Below are 27,126 nucleotides of genomic sequence, written 5' to 3'. Positions count from 1 at the left end.
TTGCTGCATCAAATTCATGTGACAACTGCTTTCATATTGATATCCCTTCCATTGTTGGAGGAACCAGGTTGTAGCATTAACAGAAAAGCAGGTCTGATGCCAAAGCAGCTTATGGAATCCCCACCCGCAATCCCAAGAGTGAGTCTAAATAAATTAGTAACATAATATCAAGTCAATATTCACCACTAGAAATGGGGAGAGGGGGGAGAATGGTGGTGAATGTATACTGGGTGACAGAAGTGGGGAGATAGAGTGACAAGACAAGATGGCACCACAGGAAAAACAAAAAACAAAAAAACAGTTTCACCAAGTGAGCACCTAGTTGTTCAGTTTTGGGGACACGTGCAGTTGGAAATGAAATGCAAGCAGGTGATAGGGTAGAAAAAAGAAATTGCAAATGAGAGTTGAGCAACAGCAGCAGCAACAACAGCCAGTTTACTTTGGGTTTAGAAACAAAGCCAAATAAATAAATAAAATTAAAATAGACATTACAACAAATCTGAAATTAAAAAAAAAAAAAAAACTGAATCAAGTTTGGTAACGTGGTTTTTAATGTGTCACAAGTTTCCACAAGGACAAAGTTATAGAAGGAAACCCCACAGCAGTTTTCTAGCTCATGCAGAACCATCAATTGTCATACCTTGGCCCATTCTATTCATCCTTGTCGCACTTTAGAAAGAGAAGTAAGCTATGTAAGTTTTACAACGCCTTTAAACTGTCACGCGTCCCATTGAGCACTTTAACTGGCACATCCTTGGTGTGTGTTAGAGAATGCCTGGTGGCAAAGATCAGGACCTTCTTTTGCAAAACTGTGCAAATTTATCTTCAGGGTCCAGCACAATGAGTTGGCAGTACTGCTTTGGTCTTACGGGGCAGAGGGTGAGTGGTTGATGGGGGTAGGGACAATAATAGTCTGAAAAGTTTTCCAGTAATGCCAACTTGCAGTCACCCCTCAGTATGTAAGACTGGGAATTCCCAATCAGGATTACAAGTAAGGCGGAAAGGCTTTAGGCATTGCACCAAACCAGAGGTTGTCAGTAAAAGTGCTTGGCTTCATTGTCAATTCACACAGCAAGCTTCTATAATCATCATGCTTTCTGGAGGAGGGGAGGGGAGGGGAAATATCTGTATAGCAACTCCCCGCATCCCCAATATACTTTCTAAAACATAAAGCACATGCCAGGCAACCAGCTAGCTAATATTTCTATAAAGGGAAGGGGTAGGACAGAGGAAGTAGGGAGCAAGGAGGTGCAGTTGCAAGGAACTAGTCTTCTGCAATGGATAAATAAGGTGGTGCAAGGCTCCAAAGTGCAAGCCTGATAGTTTAGAAACATGTTCTGTGAACATTCAATCCTGACTCCATTCCTGTGAACCACATTTAATTCTCTGCAATGTTGTTAGCTTGGCCAGTGTCTTGCTGAACTACATTATTAAAGCATGCTTTTTTCTGAAACTAATGACTAGGTCTTACTGACAAGTAAATGGGTTAGGCACTAGATATGAGCTACTGATTAGCACAGAGGGTTGCAAGATGTCATTTCAGAGAGCTTCCTGTCTGTACAGCGATTCCCCAAAAATGTTCACCGAGTACAAAAGCAGATTTAGTATATTGGGGCGGCTCTGTGCAGGATTGTTTCTCCACATACAACCTGCCAATTTATGGGCAGTGGCATAAGCGAGAACGCACCACAAATCCCTCATGTAGCCCTGCCTGCATTACAGCTGGTAAGTGGGAAGAAATCCCTGAAGCCTCAGCAGGGCCCAGAAAGTATGGGGATGATACCATCATGGAGCCTTCCCTGAATGGACAAAGGATTTTTTTTGCTGCTGGAAGGCTATGTTAACAGGGCTATTCCCAGTTATAAGCATGTCTGCTGCTCTAGGAGCAGATTGTTGTTGTTGTTGTTTATATAAAAAAAATGCATATATTTTTGAGGGAGTGCGAGAGAGAAAGAGAGCCAGAGAGAAGCAAATTTCTAGTTTCAATCCAGAAACAATTGTTCCTCACTACTTTGGGAAACTCTGGCTTACTAGTTCTAAGGCAGTGGAATCTTGCAACCCCGACTGAAGGAGTTAGCAATAGGCACTAATGCAAGGCAATCTGTTTTGTGCGTTCTTTAAACCCTTTCAAGGATTTAAAGGGTATGTTGCCATTAAGTTCAGCAGGTGCTATGCAACAGCTATATTATTATTTACCTTGGCTAAACCCATCAACTAAAGCATGACCCCAGATTTTCCTGTTCATGTGTATGCAAGTTCTTTCTGGAGGTTTTAATAGCACACAATTAAGCTATCAGAATGGGAAGGGAGTGCGCTGATAATAAGAGTTTATTGATACGTAAAGTTACTTGCTCTTTTCTGAATAAAATGAGCATGAGCCTTTGCCATAGCTGGGAGGATTTATACCCCATTTATTCTGTACATAAGGTGACTAATTCACCTTTTAATAGATGTAAAAGTCTCAGGGAGGAAGATTCTAAGAAGCTGTATTCTAAATTTATGATACACATGGCTTTTCTTCCCAAATGTCAAAAGTAAGAGAAAATAGAGTTATTCATGTGGCAGTATAGACAAAAATTAATATGCAATTAGAATGTTGTTTTAAAAAGTGGGGGAGGTTAAATAATTAGAATTGAAGAACTACAGGCCTAGTTATTTTTTTTAGTATTTTTGTATTAATGTGAAAAAGGCACTCACTCTCTCTATATTTTTTTAAAGTCCTAAGTGCAAGAAACATCCTGATATTGCTTTGGTATAAAAGCAGGTGCAGCAAAACTCTATAAAATAATGTGAGGCTGTTTCAGCACAAAAAACTGACCCCCCCCCCACCCCTACAGCACATTTATCTGATGCTTAGAAAAGTAATCACTTTGGAGTTGAATTTCATGTGTGTGGATTATTTTATGCAAGTGCCCCTTTTACCACACCAGCCTTGCATTAGATAACTTTCTGTAGCTGACACCACAAAGTCAGTAGTCACACTACATGTGGTTTAGTCTCTGTTAGAACAGTTATGGTGTGTGTGTGGGGGGGGTTCTTCGCATCTGCTCTTAACTTTCCCCCCCCCCCACCTGCTCTGCATCATAAATAATGTTTGGTCTGTCTGTTTTGTTGCTGTTGTGCTTAAGGGTTTTATGGTATTGAAATAAAAAATGACAACCACATGCACACTGTTATACATATGCAAAATATGTGTATAAAAATGGGAACTCCACAGGGGAGGGCTGGGGAGAAGAGGGAAAGCTACTATTGGACACACCAATTGGGAGGGTATGGGTGGTGGATACAGCTTCACACACGGTGGGAGTGGGTACACGTATCAAAGTCTATCTTCCTGCACGTACTTCTGCTTTTCCCGGGAGTCCCTGGTCTTAGTTCGATTCTGTCGGTTTGCGGTTGCTGGGATAGAATGAACCGATGAGCTTTTCTTGCTAGACGTATAGGAGGAATGGGAAGAATGGGAGAGACTAGCCCGGGACTGGCCCGCATTGTGGTCGTACTGCATCAAACAGAAGATCCAGTCTGTCGGCACAAGCTCAAACTCATAATGTGGGTTGGCTATAACAAAACTGAAAAAGAAAAGAACAGCCGTCTTACTTCCTTTCCATGAGGTTTCCATGCTCTACACAAATAATATCAATTTCATTGTTCTGCATGGGACAATGACAATAAAGATATCATCAGCTTGATATTTTCACGCTGAAAGGAAGGGAGTGAGCTTCTATTGTACAGTCATTGCCTAGGTATCTGATAAAGGTTGCAGTAGTGTTGTGGTGAGCTGCTTTTTCATGCATCCATCCCACAGCACCACAGTAAAGGTTCCCAACAACATGTGTGAGGGCCTTGACTTTGAAATGTGCTGCTGGTGGAATCCATAGACAAAACAAGCATTTTCAGGGTAGTGGTGGTGCTGGTGTGGTGGTTCAGCAAATCTCTGAGTTATATTTGTCAGTCGGAATTTGAAGCAAGTTCGGAGAAGCCTCCCCAAGGCAAGACATCTAAGGTACTTCAAGAGATGCCCCAAGATTTTTAATGAACCTGTTGTGATTTCTCTGTAGCCTTCCGCACATCTCTCACCACCAAAAGAAGGCAACATCCTCCCATTTTAATGCATTCAGGGAAAGGATATTTGCATCAGCACAAGAGACAGAAAACTGCTGAGGCCATTTTCAGTTCAAAGGGTGAGCAGCACTGAGGTGGCTTAAACAACTGGAGGGTGCCAGGTTTGGGAAAAGGTGTCTTGCTAGCCCTGCAGCCATATCTGTAGGAAACAGACCCAAAAGCTGATAGGCAGGTAAGGAGAAGAAAAGTGGGCTGAACAAGTCATTTTGTCTTGGAAGCAGTTACCTATAATACACTAATGTTTGTGGCAGCCCCCTTTGCTGGAATATGCTCTGCCACAGTAGACAGGTTGGGGAAGACAGCTTGTCCTGCAATCTGTGGCTCTTTTGATCAGTTCAGTTCAGATATTTTTTGTTGTTTGCCTCTGAACCATATCTGCTGTAAGTCATACCTTCAGTCTTCCCTTCTCCCTAATTTCCTTCGTCCATTTCTCTTCCTTGACCCTCTTTCCTATTGCTATATCTCATTTGCTAACCTGAGAACTGCAGGGGCTTTAAATCCTGTGCCTACTTTGGAGGCAAAACAATTGTTAAGAGGGAAATAGAATGGGGAAATCTTGTATGTGTTTGCTCACCGGTGGTGTTTGTTCGTTTACCCATATCTCATGGTTCTACTCAACAAACGTACAACATTCATATGTTGAGAATATCAGATACAGCCATGTCAGGAATTTAACAGTAATAATTGTGTGTTGTAGTTTTTTTAAAAGTTATCCTCCCATTTCAAAAGCCCAGAGAAACAAAATAAGTTTTACCTGCTGCTGGAAAAGGAGAAACACATGGGCTTCGGGGAGGGGGGGGGATTCTAGAGATAGGGCATCACTACAGAAAATGCTTGCCCCCAGTCCCTACTTGCCTCACCTCTGACAACGGGGCCATCTAAAGCTGGGCTTTTGATGACACTCTCAGCACACAGACAGGTTCAAATGAGAGAAGGTACCACTTCAGATATCTCAGTCACCTTTGCAACTTTGGACTACAGTGGTGCCTCGCAAGACGAAATTAATTCGTTCCGCAAGTTTTTTCTTCTTGCGAGTTTTTCGTCTTGCGAAGCACGGTTTCCCATAGGAATGCATTGAAAATCAATCAATGCGTTCCTATGGAGACCGTCCGGCGACAGAGGGGAAGCGCCGCTCTGTCCCCTCTTTTGAAGCAAGGGGCTGCGGGGAGAAGATAGCTTCTCCCCGCAGCCCCTTGCTTCAAAAGAGGTCCGGGGACAGTGGGAAGCGCTTCCCGCTGTCCCCGGACCTGGGGCTGCAGGGAGAATATCGCTTCTTTCCCGCTGTCCCCGGACCTCTCTTGAAGCAAGGGGCTGCGGGGAGAAGATCGCTTCTCCCCGCCGCCTCTTGCTTCAAAAGAGGTCCGGGGACAGCGGGAAGCGCTTCCCACTGTCCCCGGACCTGGGGCTGCGGGGAGAAGATCGCTTCTCCCCGCAGCCCCTTGCTTCAAAAGAGGTCCGGGGACAGTGGGAAGCGCTTCCCGCTGTCCCCGGACCTGGGGCTGCAGGGAGAATATCGCTTCTTCCCCGCTGTCCCCGGACCTCTCTTGAAGCAAGGGGCTGCGGGGAGAAGATCGCTTCTCCCCGCCGCCTCTTGCTTCAAAAGAGGTCCGGGGACAGCGGGAAGCGCTTCCCACTGTCCCCGGACCTGGGGCTGCGGGGAGAAGATCGCTTCTCCCCGCCGCCCCTTGCTTCAAAAGAGGTCCGGGGACAGTGGGAAGCGCTTCCCGCTGTCCCCGGACCTGGGGCTGCAGGGAGAATATCGCTTCTTCCCCGCTGTCCCCGGACCTCTCTTGAAGCAAGGGGCTGCGGGGAGAAGATCGCTTCTCCCCGCCGCCTCTTGCTTCAAAAGAGGTCCGGGGACAGCGGGAAGCGCTTCCCACTGTCCCCGGACCTGGGGCTGCGGGGAGAAGATCGCTTCTCCCCGCCGCCCCTTGCTTCAAAAGAGGTCCGGGGACAGCGGGGAAGACCCGCTGTCCCCGGAGCTTGCGGGGCAAGCTTCGTTTTGCGAAGCAAGCCCATAGGGAAATTCGTCTTGCGAGGCAACTCGAAAACGAAAAAACCTTTCGTTTTGTGAGTTTTTCGTCTCGCGAGGCGTTCGTCTTGCGGGGTACCACTGTAATTGCTTGGGGTTATTTGCAGCGAGGAAGGGAATATATTTTCTACATCTTCTAAAAAAACACATGGCTTATTAACAGTTAACTCAGTAGTGAAGTATTCTGGTACATTGTGATCAACTGGTGGCAGTTTTTTAGTTATTTATTTGTAGTTCAAAATCAGCTTGTTCTACTAGTACATTAGGAAAAAATGGAGCTGCTAAAATCATACCCTTTAGGCTTTTATACAGTGTACTTCCTCAGGTTTGATGTGGGGGGGGGGAGGAGAAAGTGTGTGAACCCAAGAATGGTTTAATCTTTGCCCATATATTTTTTTCCACTCTTAAGACGACTGAAGGAGTACTTTTATGCAGGGCTATCCTATGTGTTAGGGGTCTCCTGATTAACATGGAAGTTCACTATATTCAGGAAATGATCAGTGGTAGTGAACTCACATAGCGGAAAAAACCATGGGATGCTTCATACTTAGAAAATGGGCTTCAACTCAGTGAAGCTTACTACTTCCAAAGAAGCATGCTGTAGCATATGCACAAATACTTCTACCACCTTTTCTGATAAGAAAACCCAGAGATATAAGGCAAAGCTATATTCCAGCGCAAGGCCGTTGTGTTCAAAACGTTTTCCTTCAACATCCAGCCCCCCAATCCCATAGATTTTCTGGGGAAATGTGAATGCTTGCACCTGCCTTACTACCATTAACCAACATTTGGTGCTGTGGTGAAGTTTACAGGGACAGTGAAAAACAGCAGTAACGATAACGGCTGGCCAGGAGGCTTAAGTTTTGTACATACCGCTTAGTGCATTGGCTAGGCGTGCTTTGGTTGAAATCTCTCAATCGGTATATTCCAAAGCAAAGCATATTGTATGTTTTCAAAGCTTTACAAAACAGATCTCCATAACAACCACCGTCCTAGGAGACAAAAAGGAGAAGAAAGGAATTAAGAGGTTGTTCTCCACTTCCTTCCCAGCCCCCCACCCTTCAGCGTCCGTTGCAACAGTGATAATGAAAGGATGTATGGAGGGGGATATTTTTTAAGTCCGCAGTTCTATGCCAAGGGGACAAGGTGTGAGGCAATCTGTTGTTTACTTGTCACGAGTGAGAAACAATTAGTCAAGGAGCTGTCTAATTTAAATATTTAATCTTGAAACCAGCTAATAAATGTGTGCATGGGAATGTGTCCGATCTCAGTGATTGTATTCCCCCCCCCAAAAAAAAAACCCCTCACAAAAACCCCAACCTGGATTGGGAACAGTGACTGACTCTTATTTTAATTGAACATGTAAGCTTGGGGCCCAGAGAACAGCTATTCCACAAATTAAGAGCAATGTAGTCTGAACTACTGGATGATTAAGAAGGTGTGACTTTTCCTAACTTGCTCAGGTCTTGCAAATTACTGTGTCATATGGCTCAGTTTATTTAACTATGTTGTCAATTTTCACCAAGATAGTTTGGATTTCACTGGGGAGATTAACACTTAGTAGGTAAGAATCCCCCCCTTTCTTTAGCCCTGAAAAAAATGGAAATTAGAGAAGGGGAGGATGTGTTTGTCTGTAACTGAAGTTGCCACCTATCAAAATTGTCTTTTGTCTCCAAGCCAAGCATTTGTTTTGATTAGGGGACTCAACTGGCATTCAGTATGGCAGATACAGAAACTGGTTCATATATATGATGAATCAAACTTCCAGCTTCAGTATCATCTGTATAAGTAACAGCAGTATGTGACCCCCACATACTGCAAGAACCATGGGGGTAGTCAAAACTGGTATTTTTCACAAGGATCCAATTTGTGCAAAGGGGCAGCAGGGTTGCGCATGTGCTTCCCATCTCACATAGGATGTAACCTTTGCTTAAGTAAGTACATGGGCATTTGTGTATTCCCATTTGTGGGATTATCCCTTCTACAAATTAGGTGTCATCGCCTCAAGCTCAGAGGAGGAGTCAGCCAAGTCCAGAGCTGCTATGCTACCAACTGGGGAATTTCAGAGCCAACAGTGCTTGATTTGTCAGAGCAATCTAGCACTTCCCATGCTACCTCATCTGTCCAACTGGTGGTGGAAGAGACCTAGCAGGCCTAAGTTCACCTCTGGCCTTTGTTGAACCAAGTATGGAGTGACTTGTAGTGCTCCAGCCACTGGCCTGCCTTGTCCCTGTGGGTACCTGATTAAGATGGGTCAGAACAATAAGGGGAGGGAGAATCAAGTGCATGCCCATTGGTGCTAGACATACTTAATCTGTTTGATGTTATTCTATATGTACAGGACTTCATTTTCTACACTGGATGGCTGGTAATTCAATGTTTGAACTGATGGAGAAACCCTGTCTAAGATTATGCTGTGCTTGTTTATATTTACAGCCTGCCTGGGTAAAGAAAACTTGAAGAAGATAGAGATGCCTAATTCTCATGGAGGTCAAGTTTGAACCACACCAGATGCCGATGGGGAGCGCTTATGGAAGAATATAAAGCCATGTATAAAGCGCATAAAGAATTGACAGGTCAGTGAGTCCTTTCTCCTCAACATTTGTCTTCTGTTTTTTATATAAAGGGCCATTCAGTCACATTGAACTACTGGCACGGTTACAGCCCAGTTCACGTTTATCACCACTGCCAACCCTAGTTCCAGTTCACCGTATTTTTCGCCCTATAAGACGCACTTTTTCCGCTCCAAAAACGAAGGGGAAATCTGGGTGCGTCCTATGGGGCGAATGCAGGCTTTCGCTGAAGCCTGGAGAGCAAGAGGGGTCCGTGCGCACCGACCCCTCTCGCTCTCCAGGCTTCAGGAAGCTATCCCAAGTCTTGCAAGCCCGGCGGGATGTCCCGCGGGCTCGCAAGGCTTGCGGGCAGCAGCCTGCACCCAAAAGCTGGGGACAGCGGGGAGGCGCAGAGCCGCCATCCCCCTATTCCCCGACCTGATCTGGAGGCTGGGGGTGGGAGAAGCAAGCCTGCTTCTCCCCCCCGCCAACCCCACAACCTCCAGATCAGGTTGGGGAATAGCGGGATGGCGGCGCTCCGCCATCCCCCTATTCCCCGACCTGATCTGGAGGCTGGCGGGGGGAGAAGCAAGCCTGCTTCTCCCCCCGCCAGCCCCACAAGCTCGCGGGATAGCGGGCCAAGCTGTCCCTGAAGGCAGAAGAGGGAGACAGAGCACTCCATCTCCCTCTTCTATCTTGGGATGGTTGCGCAAAGCCTCTGCAGGGCAGCGTAGTGCGCTGCCCCACAGAGGCTTGGGAGGCTGTCCCTGAAGGCAGAAGAGGGAGACGAAGTGCTCCGTCTCCCTCTTCTAGCTTGGGGATGGCTGCGCAAACCTGGGGGGAAATCAAATTTTTTCCTTTGATTTCCCCCCTCAAAAAATAGGTGCGTCCTATGGGCCGGTGCGTCCTATAGGGCGAAAAATACGGTAAATTTCTTTGACCACAGGGAGGGCTCGTCAGGTTAGAGGGATGACTCCTTCCCCTTGAAGAGAAGGCCAAAGGATGGAGAGGAACCTGCCTGATGCCTCCAGTAGGAGGCATCCATTCTAGGAAGAAAATAATAGCTCAGTCAGTAGAGGACAAGACTTTTAATCTTAGGGTTGTAGGTTTGAGCCCCACATTGGGCAAAATATTCCAACACTGCTGGGGTTGGAATACATGACCATCATGGTCCCTTCCAGCTTTACGATTCTATAAAAATCTCCCACTTGGATATGGCAAATTGTAACAGCAGCAATATAGCAAACAGCAATAGAAAAATAGGAATTTACCCAAGCCAGAGCAGATGGGACAACTAGAAACCTCCCCACAGAACCATGTTTTAATAAGGTGACTACAAGGAAGGTAAAACAGGGCTGGGGTGTATGTGTGCCTACCTTGTGGAGGACCTTGCCTAAGGATGGTGTCACATCTGAAAAGGTCCCTGGGCTATTCCACTATTCCCTTGCTATGTCTTGGATTGCACTTGGAAGCCAGCAGCCAAGGTACATACCGTATTTTTCGCCCTATAGGACACACTTTTCCCCCTCCAAAAATGAAGGGGAAATGTGTGTGCGTCCTATGGGGTGAATGCAGGCTTTCGCTGAAGCCTGGAGAGCGAGAGGGGTCGGTGTGCACCAACCCCTCTTGCTCTCCAGGCTTCAGGAAGCTATCCCCCCAACCGCGAAAGCTCCCAGAGCGATGCCAAAGCTGCGCGCACCTTCGCCATCGCTCTCCGACCCGTTCTGGGGGCTGGGGTCGGGGGAAGCTCCGGCTTCCCCCACCCCCAGCCCCGCAAGCTCTGGGAGTGATGGCGAAGGTGGGCTCACCTTCGCCAGCACTCTCCGACCTGCTCTGGGGGCTGGGGGAAGCTCGGGCTTCCACCACCCCCAGCCCCTGCAAGCTCCGGGAGCAATGGCAAAGGTGCGCGCACCATCGCCATCACTCTCGGACCCTTGCTGGGGGTGGGGGAAGCTCCGGCTTCCCCCGCCCCCAGCCGCGCAAGCTCCCAGAGCGATGGCGAAGGTGCGCGCACCATCGCCATCACTCTCTGACCGGGGCTGAGGGCGGGGGAAGCTCGGGCTCCCCCCACCCCCAACCCCGCAAGCTCCGGTAGCCACTCTGGCTCCCATTCTGGGGGCTGGGGGTGGGGGAAGCTCGGGCTTCTCCTGCCCCAGCCCCGCGCCGGGGTTGGGGGGAATAAAATTTTTTCCCTTTATTCCCCCCCCAAAAAAATCTAGGTGCGTCTTATGGGCCGGTGCGTCCTATAGGGTGAAAAATACGGTAAGTGAAGAGCTCTTTGCTGCCATTAACAGTTGGAAGAGGGTTGTTTGGGTATTTTGCCCAGGTTCCAGCTAATCTGGACAACATTTCCTGTGATGCAGAATAGGGCTGGATGGTGTTGGGTGTTCAGCATTGTGGCGTATCACCAGTAGGCCTGGGCAATATATCGCCCAGGACTGGTATGAGGAGCAGACCATGATGTCAGTATCTCTCAGTGGTATATCGCTGGTGAAACCACCATTGCTCGCAGTGTCCGCTGGAGGGAGTCAAGTTCCCTCCTCCAGCGGGCTCTTCTATCAGAGGGACTCAGGAGTGGTGGCAGTTTCACCAGCTATATACCACTGAGAGATACCGACATCCCACTCTGCCCTCATATGATATAGAGGGAGATACAGCTTGTTCTTCCCTCTGCATCTTTAAACTGCTCGACTGAGGAGTGTGCAGCCGCCTTGCCTCAGCCAAGCAGTTCAAGGTGCCCTGATGCTCCTGGGAGACACCAGGGCTGTCTCAGCTAGAAAGGGGGAACCTTCCTTTTTTAAAAATACAATTTTATTAAATTTCTGTTTTAAACAACCTTGAGATATCAATGACTTCCCTTCCTCTCTTTCCATGATTCATTTTGCACAATATAAATCCCTGCATATCATTATTACATCCACCAAAACTTATTTACACTGTTGAATTTATCTTAATGCTGCCCACGTTTTCAAGCACAATTTTCCTCCATATATTCAATAAACATTTTCCAATCTCCTTTAAATATATGTTCTTCTTTTTCTCTTATTCTAACCTTCCTCTTCCTCAGCTAAGTTGTCCCAGCCCATAAGCACCTGGGTGAAAGCGCCTCAGCTCCCGCAGTGAGAGCTGAAGCAATTTCATCTGGTGCCTCGTGGGCAAAGGCCAATGCAGCTTGTTTTTTCAGTATCGCGATATATTGCCAAACTGTGAGGCAAGGCAGCCCACCCTCCCGAACAAAGCCAGCCAGGCCATAGCCAAGTTAGGCTGCCTCTGCACAAGCTGGACGCGTAAACGTCTCTATTGAGGGGCGTGCAGCTGTGCCCCCCTCAATAGAAAAGTGTGACAGAGCCTGCACCTCCCCAGCTAAATAACCACAATCCCTTTCCTACTTGTGTATGAGCAGGAGCCGGAAAGGGGAGAGCACATTAATGGAGACCCCACTGCGCTGCTGGCTCATGTGAGCCAGTGGCTGGTCAGGCGCTCTGTAAAACAGCTTGGCTGAGGCGAGGGCCCACTGCAATGGCAGTTTCACTCAACGGTATATTGCTGGTGAAACCACCACCATTCCTGACTTCCTTTGCCTCCAGCGCTGGCTCCCCTTGTTTCTCCCTCAGCTGGGCGCCGGAGGCAGTGGGACGCAGTGGCGGTTTCACGAGCAATATATCCCTGAGTGAAACTGCCATCGCACTCAGCCCCCTCATACCAGTCCTGGCCAATATTATCAATATATCGCCCAGGACTGGCATGAGGGGCAGAGTGCAGTGCAGATCTAATGCAGAAGAGGGTTTGGCAGGGGTGGGGGAGGAGGACAGGGGACAGCTGGGAAATATCTGGGAGATGGGTGAAGTCTTCTAGCTGCCAATTCTCAGATCACTGCAGCAAACAACCCCAAAATTCGATACTTAAAGAAACACTGCCTTTAGAGATTACGCATCTTCTCTGTTGAGGACAAGACAAAGGCAGCTACAGAATAGCTCCCGGACTTTTCCTTTTGCTGTCCTGGTCTTACCCCGAGGTCTGCAAAAGGCCCATCTAGCAGTGCCAGCTGCGCCACCCGACACCTGTCCCTGTTTGCAAGCGTCTGGGGTGTGCTGTAGCCGCCTCTCAACGCATTCTCCTCCGCAATCAGCGACTCCAGCTCTGGCGTGGCTCCTCCTGTTACCAGCGTACGTATCAGCGTGAGAATATTGTCATTGAAGTATGTCTGCAGAGATAAAAGAAAGCTCTTCAAGCAAACACCATTAAAGTCACAACTGAAGACATCCAAATTACAACTTTTCTGGGTTTCTGCTGTTTAAAGTTCTTGGCTTGTCTCTTCAAATAATTTCTCATTGGAAGTGAAAAGACAGCAGCCCCCAATTACTCTATTTTCTTCTGTCCCATTAGGCTTCTGCTCGACCCCCCCTGTTTTATTTTATTTTTTAAAAATCCAACTCAGGACTGATTTTTATTAAAGAACAAAAATGTAAATCATTTATGTTTCCTATAATTGGTGTTAGTGGTGAAGCAATGACTGCCTTCCTTCTCATTGCCTTCATGTCTAATAACAGCCTTTAGGACATGTAATTGTAAAAATCCAGACCACATTTAAAGCTTACACAGGCTAGATTGCCTTTTTATACTTGTCACCAATCCATTGGGGAGCCGCCTCTGTGCTTCGGGTGTCATTACTTATTACTGTTGCTGGACTCGAGCTGTCTTCCCGCTGTATTGTACTAAACATCTTATTACGAGACTTGACAGTGTTCAGACACAAGCATGTATCAATTAAACATTTTGAGTTCATTCCAGATAAATGTATGATGAGTTTAGGGTCCTGCTGGTCCTTTTAAAAAACTCTAGGGTATGGGGTAAGTGTAGTTTATTAGGGAAGATTTTCTCCACAGTGACATTTTGCCAGCATCAGTAGCTGCTCTGGTCTCTCAGGCAAAACAATGGGCATTTTAAATATTAATTAGACGCCAGCGGAAGGAAGTTCATTTAAAAGTGCACATGTCAGGTTGCAAGAGGCCTCCTTAAGTAGCTGCAATCTATGGCTGGTGGAGACAGTATTTTATTTTATTTTTAAAGAGGATTATCTCTAATCCTAACAAGGACTGCTGTATTGGTCACATATGTGGCAATTGCTTCAAATTTTGCTTCAGGAAAAATTGGATGGCAACCCAGGAAAAACTTCTACAGCACAATCCTATACATGTCTGCTCAGTAGTAAGCAAATCAATGGTGCCTTAGCATCCCTCAAATTATTCATATGGGAAGAGTCCTCCAATTGTGCTTAGCAGGCACATTTTTGCTAACAGCTCTACTCCACTGGCTTGGATAATACCATCCTTTTAGATTCAAATAACATCTTTAGAGATATAAACATTTCCGAATCCTCCCAGTTACAAAAACTGCAATCAGGGCATTGAAACATTTTTGAGGTATTACCATCTGAGAAAGATCTTTGAAACAGGACCTTATCTAGAAGCCTGTCTGTTGTCAGCTGCTTAGAGCATTCTTCAGTGAAATAATAAATATTTTTGTGATATATAGTTTTGGGTTTTTTTAAAGCCTTGCTGAAATGTTCATTTTGCAATTCTGATATTTTATCTACTTGATTGTGAACTCCTGATTATCAATATATTGTTGTTGCAGTCCTATGGCTTTTGTTTCAGCACTTTCTGTGGTTGCTAGGGAAACCAGATTCAACAGAGGGCGGGGCGCTTGCACCTTTGAATGGCCGTGTAGAATAGGGAGTTCTGGGAAGTGCATCCCTGCCAGACACCCCCCCTTCTACCCTGCTGTAAAAGGTACAGAAGCCCCGTCCCTCTAGAAGTAGGAAAAGGTGCATCTGTTGAAATTCCTGGAATTGCATGGACTGAATTTCAATGGATATGTTTGGTAACCCTGTTTTTTCTTTGAGGGTGTAGGAGCTAATCTTTAGCTCTTAGATTACTACAGCTACTACTACTACTAAAACAATGGGGGGAAATCTTGTGGCAGCTTGAAACTCCAGAAGATTCAGAACATTCTAAATAACATTTTACTATGTAGTCAGGTCTTTGGACATGAAACATAAGGCCATGTGGAAAAATTAACTAGAAAACTATTTTCTGATCGATCAATGAAAGAGTTGATGCAATCTGAATCTGCTACTCGCAGTAGGAAAAAAAATCTGAATGCATTTAGAAAGGTGATTAAGTTTAGCACAATCCTTTTAGGCCAAATTCCTGCTGTTGGCTGTGTAGCAATCAAGAGTAAAGACCTTTTAATTTGCAGCCACAGTTGCTAACTAGATAATCATGTGAGCCTATCTGCAATTGTTCTAGCTTGAGGGACAAAGGTAAGCACAACCCTGGCTTACTATAACCTGGGCAAAAGACAGGTCTCTATATTTGAGCTTGCAGTGCCACCTAGCCCTTTTTTCTGCATTCCATCAAAACTCTTTTGAAATAGCACAACTATTTGGGGCCTGCTTTGTAAAATCCCCCCTCCCTTTTAAAAGCAATATAATCACAAGATCTTATGGTTCACCATTAATGCTGTCATGCTTCTTAAACTAATTGGTCTCTTACAGAAAATTTAACTGAAAATTAACAGAGCTCTTTAATACATTCTAATAGCATTTTGCCTTTCATTTATAATTATTCTAAAACTATCATTTTCTGTGTCAAGGCTGCCACATTTAAAATATTTGCTAGTTTGCATAGAGTAGCTTAAAGAGAAACTCCAGTGCTGGAGTATTTGTTTTTTGTCAGTATTACAGAAATGCATTTTTATTTGTATAGTTTATTTAAAATATAATGGATCTCCAAATGCTGACAGTCTTGAATTGAAGTCATTATCTTAAAGCTAGTGATGTTACAGGGAGTGAACCCTAAACAGAGCAGAAATAATCTAATGTATTTATCTGATAAATCTACCACACAGATTTGTACAGTATTGCATGATTTAATCATAAGATAAACCAAGAGAGTAGTTTATCACCTGATAATATTTCTGAACAGCAGGAAAGTATAAGACTTGTGTTATATTTTATTTAACAAAAATTGCATTGTAAGGAAACCTCTAAGCGCTTTACAAAAATAATCATTGTGGCTGTCAACCAATGTTAAAAAAATAAAATTTTATTAGATAGATTGCCTTGTTTTTGACTAATTGACTAAAGTAAAACACTGTATTTACACGAATCTAATGCGCACCTCAGTTTTCAAAACCTTGAAACCAAAGAAGTATTTGCTGCTGAATGTAAATGCGCCATCAAATCTAATGCGCACCCTCATTTTCGCTGCGTAATTTGGTCAAAAAAGGTGCTCGTTGCACAGTAAAGCCACATATTGCAAAATCTAAACATCCACTACTTCAAGGACTGTGAATGAATAACTTACCTCATTAGGGAACTGCTTACTTCCTCAGCTGTGTGTCTTGTGAGGCCCGTACTTGGCCATATCCCTGCACAACTCCTTGGCTGGATGGCTGGCTTCTGCATATTGTCTTTCTCTTGAGACCCCCAAAATTATCCACTGCCTCCTTCCTCAATTACCTGCTTCTTACCTGCATTCGTTTTAGGTGACTTTATTTGTAGCCATATGGGAACATCCTTGCATCTTGGACAGGATTCTTTAAAGGGGTGGGGGAGGTCCAAAATATCATACAGAATGAGTCCCTGTGTCTTACCACTCCTGCAGCCATTTGTTCCTACAGTAGCAGTAGCAGTTCCAGGCCTGTTGTGCATGCAACATTTATTCTCCATCCTGGATGTAGGCTGCACACGTGAGCTGAGACAACATTTGAATTACACAGCATGGAGCAGAATTAGAGGTGGGTGTTTTCAACCATGCAACTAGTTGTGGGCTGAAGGACAGAGGCTTAGCTTAATGTCACAAGGGCACCTGAGCAACCTATTCTCAGACCACCTTGCTTGTTTGTCCCCACTGTAGTTCTTAAGGCAAATGAGGCACTGGGAGGTGTTTCCCCAGCTGAAAAGCTGTGTGTTCTCTACAACCTATGAGCCACTGGTTTCTGACTGTACTACTTCTTCCAGTGCTGATCGAAAAGTTAAGGATGTACAGGCAGAGTGAGACATACAAATATGGGCCAGGTAAAAGGAGCCGTCTGTTTTTCAGCAGAGCTGTGGTTGAAATGGCAGGTTTCAACCATCTGTGTAATGAGGAAATAGAAAACACTGGATACTTACTGCGCTCATGAGAGAATCCAGCACGCTGACTGCGAATGCAGTTCCACACGCAAACGGTTGCGTGAGATACAGTTCTGTATCAGGGTCGTCATCATCATCTTGGTCCAGAAACTGAACATTTGAATCATTCACTAAAAAGATAATGATTAACAAATAAATAAACCAGCAGAAGACCTCATCATGCTACATGTGTCGGGGGGGGGGGGGAGTGTGTGTGTGTGTCCCCAGAAACATAGGCGAGTTGGTGAGAATGGAGTTTAAATGGGAGTTTGAAATGAGTGTTGGGAGAGGAAACAAAGAAACAAACACCAGCTGATCGTTATGAAATGTGAATGTCCCAAAAGGTGAAATAACTTTCTCATATGAGGAGTTTCTTGGTATCATCAGGAGCACAGCCAAGATTGCCTTGTCAGTAGGAGGGAACAACTCCAGCTTTACATTACACAATAGAGATCACACATACTGTTTCAGCTCAAAGACAAGCAAAGGCCCAGATGGCTTCCTATAATAGACCTGGTGTGGCACATTTGAAGAATTTCACCTGAAATTAAACTGTATCTGAAAAAATAGGATCAGTGTGATGAAGATTTGCTTTATTTATTTAATAGATTTATAAACCGCTTCATGACCAGAGGCCATCAAATCAGAGTACAAGTGGTTTGTTTTTGTTTGTTTTTTTAAAAAGAGATGGTCAGAAAGGAATGGAGACAGTGTCCTGGACCCATATTCTCTGGTCCTAATATTATACAGCAAAAATACTAAAATGTGTTTTACATGCCTTATTTCCCAGGCAAATTTTGGCCACAACATTCTCCATTTATAAAAACCCCTCTGTGTCTTATAGTCAATGAATAACAAAATTGCTTTGTTTAACATTCTTTTCTTCTTCTTTTTGAAGCAAATGTCTATTTGAGAGAGTACATTCCGCTTCAAAAATGGACCTTTGGGGAAGACAAGAGTCTGTTTTCAAATGCTAAATTAAACCAAGGCACAATCTTCAGCAGCATTGTATATACCACTTCCTACTGGCAGACTTGAAAGACTAATAACTCACACAAGGCTAATACCTGACACAAAAGCTTTCCCACCTTTTACATGGTGACAATTTCTGAATCGCAGCAAAATCTAATGTGAACGTTGCAAGGCTAAGCCTCAATAGCTTTATCGTTCTGGCCTACATTCTCCTGCTAGGATTAGTATGAAATGTCTCTGAGCTAAGATGGGACTAGAGGTAGGATAGGTTTAAGAGTGCAGGACTTTGCCATAGGAAGTGCTAATCAAAATTTCACTTTCCCAGAGAAGCCTGTTTAGAAGCTTAGCTGGTTTCAGGACATCAGAACCCTTAGCTTTTGTGTGGAAAGTGGGCCCCCAAAACAAACCAACAGCTTAAGGGAAGAGCTGATGCTGGAGTTTCTTTCTCCCCCACCTAAAATGTCTCTTATTTCTTCTTTGACTCCTCTGAGAGCTGTTAAGACATGTCAGTCAAATTGACAGGTGGCTAGATTTTTTTTTAAAAGGAAAGCAAAGCAAGAGAGAGAGAGAGAGCGAAATGTCTAGACCAAAGAAAAATGAATTGGTGTGAAGATACTATGGGAGCAGCCGGCAGGTCAGATGAGTGTGATCAAAGATTTACTGATGCTGCCTATGGAGGGGGGGGGGGAAATCATTAAGAAAAGCCAGAACAAGACAGTCGATTTCAACTGGAATCACAAATAAAACACATTCAAAGCGGTGCTCTGAGGGTAGCCCCCTCTGATACAGCCAGATAAATAAAAGAGAAAGCTGATGACAGTAGGAACAACAATAAAACAAAAGACAGTTGATGTGAAGGAAAAAGGCACTTCTTACCCAGTTCAGTTATCATTAGAATGTGAGTTCCACTGTTTTTTTCCTGACTGATTGAAACCAAAGGCAGAAGTTTGCCAGGCTTAGCTAATAAGTAAAGTGTTTAGGAGGGGATTGGGGTGGAAGGGGAAAGAAGGCACAGAAAGAGAATAAAGTAAGGGATAAGACAGGTAAGGTCTAAAACTAAATGGAAAGAAAGTGAACAGGACAAAAGGACTACAAATCAAGCTTGCCTTTACTATGAGAAACAGAATGGCTTTCACGCTTCACACTGCTTGACAACACTCACTAGTCTAATGCCACAGCAGAAATGGGAAACAAGCAAACGGTCGCCACATTCCATGATAACACTCCCAATGCCATTACGGAACAAATTAGTTATTAATTTGTCAGCATAAGAGCATAGGAATGAACAAGCAAATACTTATTTTTGGTTAAGGTGCAGGTAGCACACGGGGCAAATGGTTGCATTTTCTCTGCAACCAAAGAGCCACACCTACTCTGGCACATCAGTCCTAATAAACAGGTGTGCAATCCTGCATCTGCCCACAGGGGTGCTGTAATCCAGCGGGCAAGTGTAAACTGGGGGATAATTGCACTCAATGCAATGGCTCTTACCACCACAACCACCCGCAAGGGGGAGAGGGAAGTGTTAAGGTGGTCTTGTTGAAAGGCAACGGGCAAGCAAGAGAGTGTAATGGTGGGCAGTAGCCTGTGGACCTTCCAGCTGTGGCAGGTTGCCCACCCACACTTCTGTCCGAATGTAGGGATCAGCCCCACTCTTAACACTGATTTCTGTCCCCCCTCTGGTGGTGCATCCAAGCTTTGTTTTATAGAGCAGATTCTGAAGATCTGTCACCAAATAAGGGAAGAAGTAAAATTATGTTCAGGCTTCAGCGAAAGAGCTTGCTTAATCATGGTTTTCCCCCGCCCTTCCTTCACAAGAATAATTAAACATCAGTACATTAAATGAAAGGTACTACGTATGACCTGTGTTCATTTCCTTAGGCTGGCAAAGAGGGAGAGAAGAAGGGTAAAGAAATGAGCAAATAAGAACAGATCACCTTCAATTTCTCTTACCTAATTCTGTTATAATTGGGATATCAATTCCTGTTGTGATTGAGTGCTGACGTAGAAGGCCATGCACCGGGCTGTTGTCTGGTGATGATCTGTCCATTCCTGGTGGTGAAAACCCTGCGGAGAAGAAGAAGAAGAGTTTGGAATTCCTATCCCGCTTTATCACTACCCTGAGGAGTCTCAAAGCGGCTAACAATCTCCTTTCCCTTCCTCCCCCACAACAAACACTCTGTGAGGTGAGTGAGGCTGAGAGACTTCAAAGAAGTGTGACTGGCCCAAGGTCACCCAGCAGCTGCATGTGGAGGAGCGGAGACACGAACCTGGTTCACCAGCTTATAAGACTACCGCTCTTAACCACTACACCACACTGGCTCTTCACTGTGGAGAAAACATCATGCCAAAATTTAGGCGTTACACTGGGTTACCACTTATTTAACAGCTTTCAATGGTTCCTGGTCTATTCCTGGGCATATTAAAAAAATAATTATTTTATTTACTTTGCTTTCAAAACCCTTCTTTGGCATGGGGCTAGCTTATCTGAAGGATTGCATGTCTCTACATGTGCCTGTCCAGATCTCCATGATCATCATCTTAGGCCAGGGGTTCTCAGAGGGTGTGGCAATGGCGTGGCAAGAAACAATGAAACCAGTTCAGTGTAGTATAGTACTGTATCAACAGAATTGTTTTTATTTACAGAATGTGGATAAATATATTTTCAAAATGAGAGCAAGAACATCAAGTGATACTGAGGACAATCCTAGTTGGATCTCCCCCCCATGTATTCCTTATTAAAAAAAAAAAAAAATCAGAACCATGCTGGTTTTCATTGCTCCAAGAAGCTCAGAAGGGATACCTAGCTGAGTTGCAGCATTGACAGGACCTAATTAACGTCAGACATAATAATGGAACCTGCAGACCATTGACCGAACTTGGAATTGTTATTTCAGATTAGTGGACTGAAATCTCTGTACTGACCTATGCCTTCCATGCCATGCTATCTTACAGACCTTATCATACGACAGAATGGTTAATTGGTTTAGAAGGTAATTAAAACAAGGAACGGGGCTGTGCTGCTATCCTTACCCTTGTCCTTACTTGCTCTACAAGGCTCCACCCCCTGAACACCCGTATGCTGCCCTAGGGAGGAAATCTATACGTCAGCAGCCAAGGCCGAGAAGTGAAACGCTTCGACCTTTTGTGCTCTATTGCTGCCTATTAGGTGTATCTGACCAGCAGTGTTTGGAAAGAGTTTTTGGAAACAGGAGAAAATCAGGCTATAGTTGGCTGCATATTTCAGAGCTTCTCCAAAGTGGAACTGGTAGTCCTTTGCATTCTTCTCTAAGCAGAATATGGCTGCAATATAAATACATGAACTCTTCCTACTCACCTTAGCATGGCAGCTTTTAGCCTCAACCCACCCACCCCCACTATCCCCTCTCCAGTGTTTGTTTGAAACGCATATGACATTTCTGTGAGACTGTCAGCAGCTTTATAATTTCAAATTGTATACACAAAGCAAATGCACAGAAGAAAAAAAGTACTAAATGGCTTGCATTTTCTCCCTGAATGGAAAGCTAGTTCTACACAACTGTATACAAATGTATTTATTTTAAACATTTGCGAAATAATTTTTCCACTCAGAAACAGAGCACTCGGTGCATGGAATTAAATGGCTGGTTGGCATTTCCTCACCAAAATAAATTAATAAAGGTCTGGTTTGTCAGTCTGGGAGTGCCATATTTCAATAAAATAAACGTGCCTTTAGAGCAACAGGAATGAAACAAGTCCACTCCAGGGTTGCCAGGGGAAATAATTTGCTTATATATATAAATGTTAAGTATTATTATTATTTCCATTCTCTTAGAGAGCTGGCAGGGAGAAGAGACAGCAGGCCCCCTTCCAACCTCCAGGAACATCCTCTTTGCAGTCTTTTCTAGCCAGCCCAGAGCATAAATTTTAGATGCTGCCTATTTTCTTCCTTCAAAAAAAAAAAAAGTGAAGGAAACATAAACTGTTTTATCACAACTTTTATTTGAAAGTATGAAAAACTGCAAGTGACAGCTGTGCGAATTCAGTGGATGTGAAGTTTTTGAATTTCTTCAACTTGACAAGTAAACACCTTAAATCGGTAATGCTATATATGCATAATGCATGGCCTGTATTTTGACATCCATCATCAAATGCTGACTTGAGAAAATACAGATTTGTACGTCAAGGAATAGCACCCACAAAGCAGGAAGGAATTCAGGTCACAGGGTATTAGGAAAGCAGTATTTCATTACAGCACCAGAAACAGGCTAAGTCATGAGATGTAAGTGCTGTTTGGGGATGTGAAGAGATTCTCTTCTACTTCACAAAGCCCTCCTTCATTCAGAAATGACACGCTTTACTCAAAATATCCATTTTCATTCGCCTTCTCGTGTTTTCAGTCATCCAAGCTTAAATATTAGGGCCCATAAAACTGAAGAGGGGTGACTGTTATTGTTGATTTTCCTTTGGTTCATAAAATAACCCCACATTAATTAGGAGCTACAATGCTAGCAGTTGCTTCAGTTTATTGTCTAGAACAGTCATTCTCACACTCCAAGCCCTTCCTCTGCTAACCACTTGAAAATGGCTGGGGAGTCTCTCAGTGGACCATTAAATAAATAAACTTTTTTCCTTCTTCAGCACCACCACCATCTTCAAAAACATCATCATGTTCTGGAAATTACATGACCTGGGCCTGAGAAAAAGGCAGCTTTAATTGGTAGGTTGCTAGGGGGGATAATTACATTAAATTTATATTTATTTATTTATTCAATTTAATTTTTAATTGTGCCAAAAGCTTATTTGAGCTACTGAAGGCAGTGTGAGACATCTTGCAGTTTGATAGCTAGCACCCAGTGTTGGAAGGAGTTGCCATATTTATTATATTTAAGTAGTATTGGGGATATTGGCTTGGACCCTTAGTCTATGTTCCAGTCAGGATATGGGGATTCCTGGCCGCTTCCGACTGCAGCCTCTAAAAAGCCAGTCCTGGTGATCAGAAGCTGCAGAGCAAGAGACAAAAGCAGTGACTTCCGCAGACACAAGCAAAAAAAGGCTGATTGGATCTAACCCCTTAATATTCAAGCACATCTTCATTATTTTCTCTTAATCCCAGTTATACAACACACTAAACTAAAGCTGCTTACGAAAACAAAAAACCACACATACAATTATGTCTTGTAGTCTTAAAGGAATATATTCTTTCCCTTCACTGAAAGGGCATTTACGCTCGATAGGAATCTTGGTTTTGCCTCGCTTGACCTCGGGGCCCTCTGCTCTTTGGCATCTGCTACCTTGTGGGCACCCCTCTGAACACACCTATCTCCGACATCATACACCTATCATCAAGAGAGCAGGGAAACTAAGTTTTATAAGCCAATTTCATAGGCTACAAACAGGGAAACGCTTAACCCACCACCAAGGGGAACAGACCCCAGGGCAGAGTGCTCCTTAGGTATTAAACTCTGCACAGTAGACTAACAGTATTTTCGAGGAGAGACAAAAGCTAGTCGTGTATTTAGCCAGTGTGGAAATTACCGCTTCCCAAACTAAAGTTAACCAGACCGTTGGGGCTAATAGCTATATTTTAGCTGGCACCCTCACATATATACCCAATGTGTAATGGAAGGAGTGGGGGAATCCAGTTAGCAGATATATTTAGGTTAAAGACTTCTGAAACGTTAAGGGGAAGTTTTTTCGCACAGTGCTATCCAAAGACACCCCTCCCCATATATACACAGATGTGCTTGCGAACACAAATTTGACCCAGTTTCTCCCTGATTTTCATCTATTTGCCCCACAAAATGTGTCATTCAGAGCTATTTCACATTTGACAAAGCGATTGCCTGTGGCTAATTGTTAAAAGGCCTTGCTTCTTCTTAAAAGTTTAATAATTGCTATGGGGGCTTCAAATCTAATCTGAACTACAGTGTTTAAGGAGCAGGTGTTTAATTCCCCTCCCAATTTCCATATAACCCCACCACCCCCGTTATTTCTAGGGTGGAGGGGGGCAGATACAACAATGTTATGGTCCGTTTATGTTTCTCCTGCAGGACAAATAGCAGATACATAAGGAAAATGAAGGGATGGAAGGATGCAGAATTGCTCTTAAACTTTTTAGAACAGTGGGAAATCCTACCATAGCTTTCTTAGTATCACATCTAGTTGTTCCTTCATTTAAAAAAAAAGTGTTGTCATTGAAATAGGATTACAGTGAAAATTCAAGATAAAATTGGTGGTTCCTGCTTTGGTCAAACATCCAAAGGATTTTCAGAGGTGGTAAGAAATTTCAGCAAGAAATTTCTTGGGAAATCACATACATGCCTAAATACATTCACCTGGGCAGACGCAACAAGCAGCAGACTTGAATACTGATTTCTGGGTATGTTCCACTTGGCATGAATGAACCATTTAACAAGATCTGAGTGTAATTATCATGATTTTGAAATTCTTATCCAACCTCTGTTTGCTTTCTGGTATAAACCAGTGTTAAATTTAGTCTTGGTATTAAGGAATTCTGACCTGTGCTCACCTATTCAAATTAATTAAACTGCATTAATCCTTACGTTTGCTAAGGCAGGTTGCCAATGAGTTGTAAACAGAAGCTCACTGTTTCAGAAAGGGAATTTTAAATGCAATTTAGGGAAGACTTCTATAGGCACCTGGCTTTTTAAGTGAGAAAAGCAAAGCAAAAATAAAAACATCAGTGCAAACAAAGAACAAAACATATTTTGTTAAGTAAACACAACAATGCTGTTTAACACATGACTGGCAACTGCTCAAACATAAATTATATAAAAAAAATTCCCATTGCCACTTATGGGGAAATTATGCAGATTAGAATTTGATTAGGCTTATTTCATGAGACTCAATTTGGACTTTTAATCTATTAAGCTCCAATAAATGAGGCATCTGAATAGCTCCCCTGAGCAGCAGCTGTAATAACCACAGCAGTCTTCCCTCCCCGCTTCTGCAATACTTATTTCAACAATTTCTTTAGCAGACGATGTTAACGGAAATTCCAGGTCTCTGAGTACAATTACTTTTTAACTAGTATGAAAATGTCAGGTGTACAGGGTAAGGCAAATGGAGCCTTAAAATGTGCTTCAGCGGCATTTTTACGGACCTCAACATTCATCACATTTTCTGCTGCTACCGTCTCCCCTCTCTTGTTTTTGACCAGCTTTGTGTGTTTGGTAGGGCCCGCAGATGTGTACATGAATAAAACCGCAATGAGGCACAATTAAAACCAATGCAAAGCACACCATTGTGCCAGGCAAGGTCTCCATGGAGAAAAGGCCTGCACGCTGCACTCTCACCTCGCCACCTTGCAATGGGATGGTGTCTGCTACTGCAGCCTCTTTCTGGGTTCTGGGTTGTGATCAAATTGTGGAACACTTTTTCCCGGTGCTCGGCAAATCTTCTGAGCACCGAATGTACAGAACCAGGGTGTGGGGCAAGCCAAAGGGGCAGACAAAACTAAAAAATGCCCCATCTGGTCATTTTCTGTCAATGGGCTGGTAGGGATTTTCAGCCCAAAATAGCCTGAGCCAATATTTTGCCCTTTCAGAGCAAATCTAATGTTCAATGGCCTGCAGAAGCCTTGTGATTCATCGACGTGTGTACCTATTCCTTGCACTTGTTCATAAAGACTCTAAAAAAGTATGCTTTCCCCACACAAAACTCAGAGCAAAATTGGTATAATTAGCCAACCATTTGTACAATATGTAAATTGCGGCTGCCTATATTTGAGGAACTGGAATATGACATTCCAAATGCTGTTAAGTAGCCATTGCTGAGCATTAAGTGAAGCAGGAAGAGGGAGCTGCTGTGATGTTAAGTGGCAACAGAGGGAGGGGGAGTGTATTGGGGTGCTGATAAGCCCTCTCCTTACTCACTACTTAGCTATAGTGGCCAGCCAATGTGGCTGTAAGGATACTGCAGACAGCCTATATTGGAATGAAATGTGGTTTTAGAGCTATGAAATTGTCCACCCTCAAAGCTGCTATTAATCCAAGAGCTCTGAGGCTAATAACAGCTTCAGTGGGGGGGGGGCATCATTTTCAACGAGAATGCCATGGGGAGGGGAAAGGATTATTGCTCTCCCTGCGGTCCCGATCCTGCTTTCTTCCACAAACCCTTCTTGCAGCTGCTCCTATTACAATGCGGAAAACAGGCGTGCTGAAGGCATTTGTGTATTTAACATCACATTTGTTTGGGCCCTAAACTTGTGTGACGGGCAAGAAGTCTTTGTAGTTACACAGGACAAAGAAGATACCGAAAGAATGAGCCGATATCAAAAAGTAAGTGTAACCAGAATACAATAGATGCTTTGCTTTTAGTTTTATGGGGAAGCAAACATACTAGAAAGATAAGCTTCTCGTAAAAAAAGCAACAGCTGTGCAGACCAATCCAGTAAGACCTTGGTCCAGCCCTGAGAGAAAGCATGCAGAACATAGGCTGAATCTTGCATGCTGCATCCCAGTTTTTCCTTTGGTCAATGCAAGTACTTAAAGTTATATTCCTACGCAGTGGCCACAAGGAAGCGAAACATATTAACCAGGTGATGTGTGATAAACAAACAAACAAAAGTACCTCCTCATAATTGGAAATAAATTGTGAGGAGGTACTTTTGTTTGTTTGTTTATCACACATCACCTGGTTAATATGTTTCGCTTCCTTGTGGCCACTGTGTAGGAATATAACTTTTTTAAAAGAACATTATCCTCTTAAATTTCAGTTAAATTGGAACTGAAATTTAAGAAGATAATATTCTTTTGGACGACATACCTACTATACGGAATTTGACAACTGGGCAACAAAAATGGATTCTGATATAGATACCTTGGAAAGATAAATGCGCAGGGACTTCTGGGGTGGCGCCTCCGGTGCTGGCGGACTCCCTCTTAACTGGAGGGACAAGCTCCGCAAGAAACGGGTCTTTCCCGCTGCGGCGTAGCGGGGACCCTTTTGAAAATCACAGGCGGGTGAAGCCTGTGACCGTGGGACTCGGCCGGCACCTTTAGCGCCCCCCAACCCACTAAGGAACCCAGAAACGGGCTCCGAAGTAAAGAGGGGGAAGTGGCGCTGTGCTGTGAGTCGACTGCTTTTCCTGCGGAGCGAAGCCACACAACCGTTGCCGGAGAGCGCTGCCTTTTTCCTGGGACAATTTGGCATTGAAATAACCAACCGTGAGTACTGGAACGCTAAATAACTGGATTTCAAACAAGTATTGGCGAAATAAAAGGAACTTGTACTCTAAAATTTACCCTAATTTGGTACTGAAACGG

The 27,126-nt window shown here is 44.1% G+C and overlaps 1 protein-coding gene and 1 long non-coding RNA gene across 28 annotated transcripts in view; one reads left to right on the top strand and one right to left on the bottom strand.

Annotated features, from left to right (window-relative positions):
* Positions 1 to 27,126, bottom strand: part of KCNMA1 (potassium calcium-activated channel subfamily M alpha 1) — a 562,063-nt gene that overhangs the window by 15,773 nt on the left and 519,164 nt on the right. For 6 of the 15 annotated variants that reach the window (XM_082225122.1, XM_082225124.1, XM_082225119.1 and 3 more), the window contains 7 exons: positions 19,811 to 19,924; positions 18,734 to 18,817; positions 16,886 to 17,016; positions 12,716 to 12,910; positions 7,028 to 7,146; positions 3,345 to 3,569; positions 641 to 669 (listed from right to left, as the gene is read on the bottom strand). In XM_082225122.1, coding sequence (XP_082081248.1) covers positions 641 to 669; positions 3,345 to 3,569; positions 7,028 to 7,146; positions 12,716 to 12,910; positions 16,886 to 17,016; positions 18,734 to 18,817; positions 19,811 to 19,924 — 897 coding nt within the window. Of the gene's footprint in view, positions 1 to 533; positions 3,570 to 7,027; positions 7,147 to 12,715; positions 12,911 to 16,885; positions 17,017 to 18,733; positions 18,818 to 19,810; positions 19,925 to 27,126 lie in introns of those variants that run through there. The other 9 variants (XM_082225123.1, XM_082225129.1, XM_082225130.1 and 6 more) reach the window with 4 other exon arrangements.
* The window catches only part of LOC309533622, a 230,041-nt gene that overhangs the window by 150,238 nt on the left and 52,677 nt on the right, over positions 1 to 27,126 (top strand). For 7 of the 13 annotated variants that reach the window (XR_014220323.1, XR_014220324.1, XR_014220325.1 and 4 more), the window contains exon 5: positions 8,591 to 8,730. This is a non-coding gene — a long non-coding RNA (uncharacterized lncRNA). Of the gene's footprint in view, positions 1 to 8,590; positions 8,739 to 27,126 lie in introns of those variants that run through there. The other 6 variants (XR_014220330.1, XR_014220331.1, XR_014220332.1 and 3 more) reach the window with 1 other exon arrangement.

The sequence above is a fragment of the Podarcis vaucheri genome (assembly GCF_965113315.1).
Source record: "Podarcis vaucheri genome assembly, chromosome: 5".
Lineage (NCBI taxonomy): Eukaryota > Metazoa > Chordata > Lepidosauria > Squamata > Lacertidae > Podarcis > Podarcis vaucheri.
This window is presented reverse-complemented; position numbering and strand designations above follow the sequence as displayed.